Source organism: Atta colombica, unplaced genomic scaffold, assembly GCF_001594045.1.
Source record: "Atta colombica isolate Treedump-2 unplaced genomic scaffold, Acol1.0 scaffold102, whole genome shotgun sequence".
NCBI classification, from domain to species: domain Eukaryota; kingdom Metazoa; phylum Arthropoda; class Insecta; order Hymenoptera; family Formicidae; genus Atta; species Atta colombica.
This window is the reverse complement of record NW_017259187.1, coordinates 1,125,058-1,127,789: the sequence shown is the minus strand read 5'-3', so window position 1 is coordinate 1,127,789 and position 2,732 is coordinate 1,125,058. Positions and strand designations below refer to the sequence as shown.

At 25.3% G+C, this 2,732-nt stretch overlaps 1 protein-coding gene across 1 annotated transcript in view; it reads right to left on the bottom strand.

Annotated features, from left to right (window-relative positions):
* LOC108687750 (exostosin-3) overlaps window positions 1-2,732 on the bottom strand; it is a 22,910-nt gene that overhangs the window by 9,216 nt on the left and 10,962 nt on the right. Inside the window, exons 18-19 of the mRNA XM_018193703.1 lie at window positions 2,514-2,682; window positions 123-361 (exon numbers count right to left, since the gene is read on the bottom strand). Of these exons, the coding sequence (XP_018049192.1) occupies window positions 123-361; window positions 2,514-2,682 (408 nt within the window). The remainder of the gene's footprint in view (window positions 1-122; window positions 362-2,513; window positions 2,683-2,732) is intronic.

The following is a 2,732-nucleotide window of genomic DNA, read 5'->3' as shown; positions in this document are numbered from 1 at the left end:
CATACACACACACACACACACACACACACACACACACACACACACACACACACACACACACACACATATATACATGTATAGGTCTATTAGGATATAATTCATATTAAATATTCCTATTATACCCATTCTTTTAATATATTTAAGCTCTTGCCCCCATGTTTTAAAGCATCTTCAGTATTCAAATACGGATGTGATATAAGCTTTTTCTTAATAAGCCACGCATGAATAGTGTTACCCTCAATTATCGCCTCTGCCACAATAATATTTAATCTCAGGCAATTTTCTATATCATAAATCGATACATTTCCTCTTGAGATTCGTACAGCCACAAGTAAACATATAAGTGTACAGGCTTCACTTACTGAGGATTATTCAATACATAAAAAAAATGTTATTGATAGTGTAAGTATATACAGATACTCTCAATTTGATATCATATAAGAAACAAAGTAAGAAATAATTACGTTTTTGTCCTGGTGGATAACGGCTTTGTGTAAATTCAGGTTGATACCATAATATATCTACTTCGTTATTAAAACAGTTTTTCATATATGACGGAAAGTGACAGCTAAATAGTGGTGGTAAAGTCATAATTACAAAAATATCTTTTATTCCATATGTTTCTCATTACTTATTAATTTTGTTACCAAAAACATCTCTTTGTGATTCATATTTATGTTCTTTCCAAAAAAGTTTAATGTGTATATATAAGTCAAGACATTTTGGATGCGAAATTTTATACAATAATTGGATTATAATTGTATGAAAAATAGCTGCATTCATTAGATTGAATTAATCAATTTAAGTTATGTTCTGCTACTGGTACTGAAAATGTATAGTTCATGTATAATATTATAGATATTCAAATATTGCTAATGTATATGTATAAAAAAATTAATTTACTATGACCCGCCTTAATGAACCGGAAAATCATTTTGGAGAAGGAAAAACAAAGAAGACGAATAGAACTCGTAATGTATAACACGGCTTTTAAAAAGTATAATTATATTGTCCTTAAAATAATAGTTGACATTTAAAAACTTTTATAATGATTTTGTTGCCGAAATAATTGCACAATGAAAAAAGCAATACAGCTTTTTTAATATATTGTACTTTACAATCTATATTTCCAGAACATATTTCCATCTTACTTAATAAGAGAATGAATGAGAGCGAGAGAAAGTTATTATTTGATATTTATTATACTTCATAACAAAACACATTTTATTAATTGAATTTCTCTTTATAATGACATTCCTTGCAGTGACATATTGATTATTCCGATCGTTCAAAACATGATTTTTCTTTAAAGCGATATAAATTTCGTCATTTTATTCTTTTATAAAAAGCATATTGTTCCTATGAACAATTCTTTTAGCATTTATCATTTAAAAAGAATGTATGAAATTCAGTTTCAAATATATGCATATGCGAATGTATATTATCATTATATGATAATATATTTTTTATGAGATAAGATATAAAAGCGTCTGTGCTACACGTGTAAATAATATGACTTTACAATTATGAAACTAATAATCTATTCAAGATTAGTTAATGTGTTATATATGTCCAAGATAACACAAAAGTGGAAGTATATTCCATGAATATAAAAACAAAAGACATATTTATATATTTACATATAGGTTACGTTCTGTTATTATGAGTAGTGAAAAATCTATAGTATACGTAATAATAGATTTCCAGTATTCGTAATAAATAACGTAGCCATAATTTACTGTAAAAATAGAAATACGATAAAAATCAAATGAGGTACATTGCATTATAATAGAAACTGATACACGATGTTAGCTAAAAATTTAAATTTCTAAATTGATATTGTAAAATGCAATATTAAAAATATATTTCAAATTAAGTACTCATTCAATTAAAGCCTTCTCATCAATTTTTCTTTTATAATATTAATAGCATATTAATTTTTGTGAATAAAATATTTTATCATTCTTATATTTACTTTTTATAAAATTTTCATCAAATTTGTTTTTTATTTTCAATAAAAATTTGTCAGTTTTTTAAGCAAATCATATGTGTGCTATGAATATGATTTATTTTAACTCAGTTCAGCACTGCAATTAGTCTTCTAAATCGTTAGTTTATTATGAATAAATTTATATTTTTCTAAACATATATTACACCTGACTTCTGTTTCAAACAAACGTTTTGTCTTTTGTCACTGTTATTACAAAGACGTGGAAATCGTTTTCATAAATCTTCTATATCATATTTTCGCACATTGGATTCATTAAATCTGAAAGCAACATATAAGTTTTGTATTATATAGTATTCTATAAAAAAACGTTTAATTAAATTTCTTCAAGTTTTAATCAAATAATCATATAAATATATTGTAAAGAACGGGGATTGAAAAAAAAATGCTATTTATAATTTATAAAGTTTATTGTTATATATTTTTTTAAATTTAAGATTAAAATAAATAGTACTTACCAGTGATCAGAATGATCTATATGTAGCTGGATAACGTGTTGGTATACTTGTGGTAAGAAGACGTGACCAATGTTCCCATCCCAGAAGCTTTGCAATTTCAATGCATTTTTCATCAATTTCTTTTAATTGTTTTTCTTCATAATAGCGTGTCAATAATTTCAAATAACGTCCATAATGATTATTGATGTGTGCATGCCATAGAGATAAAATAATAACCTAAAGAAGATATAGAAATAAACCTTATTTTTCATTTTATAATGTACTTA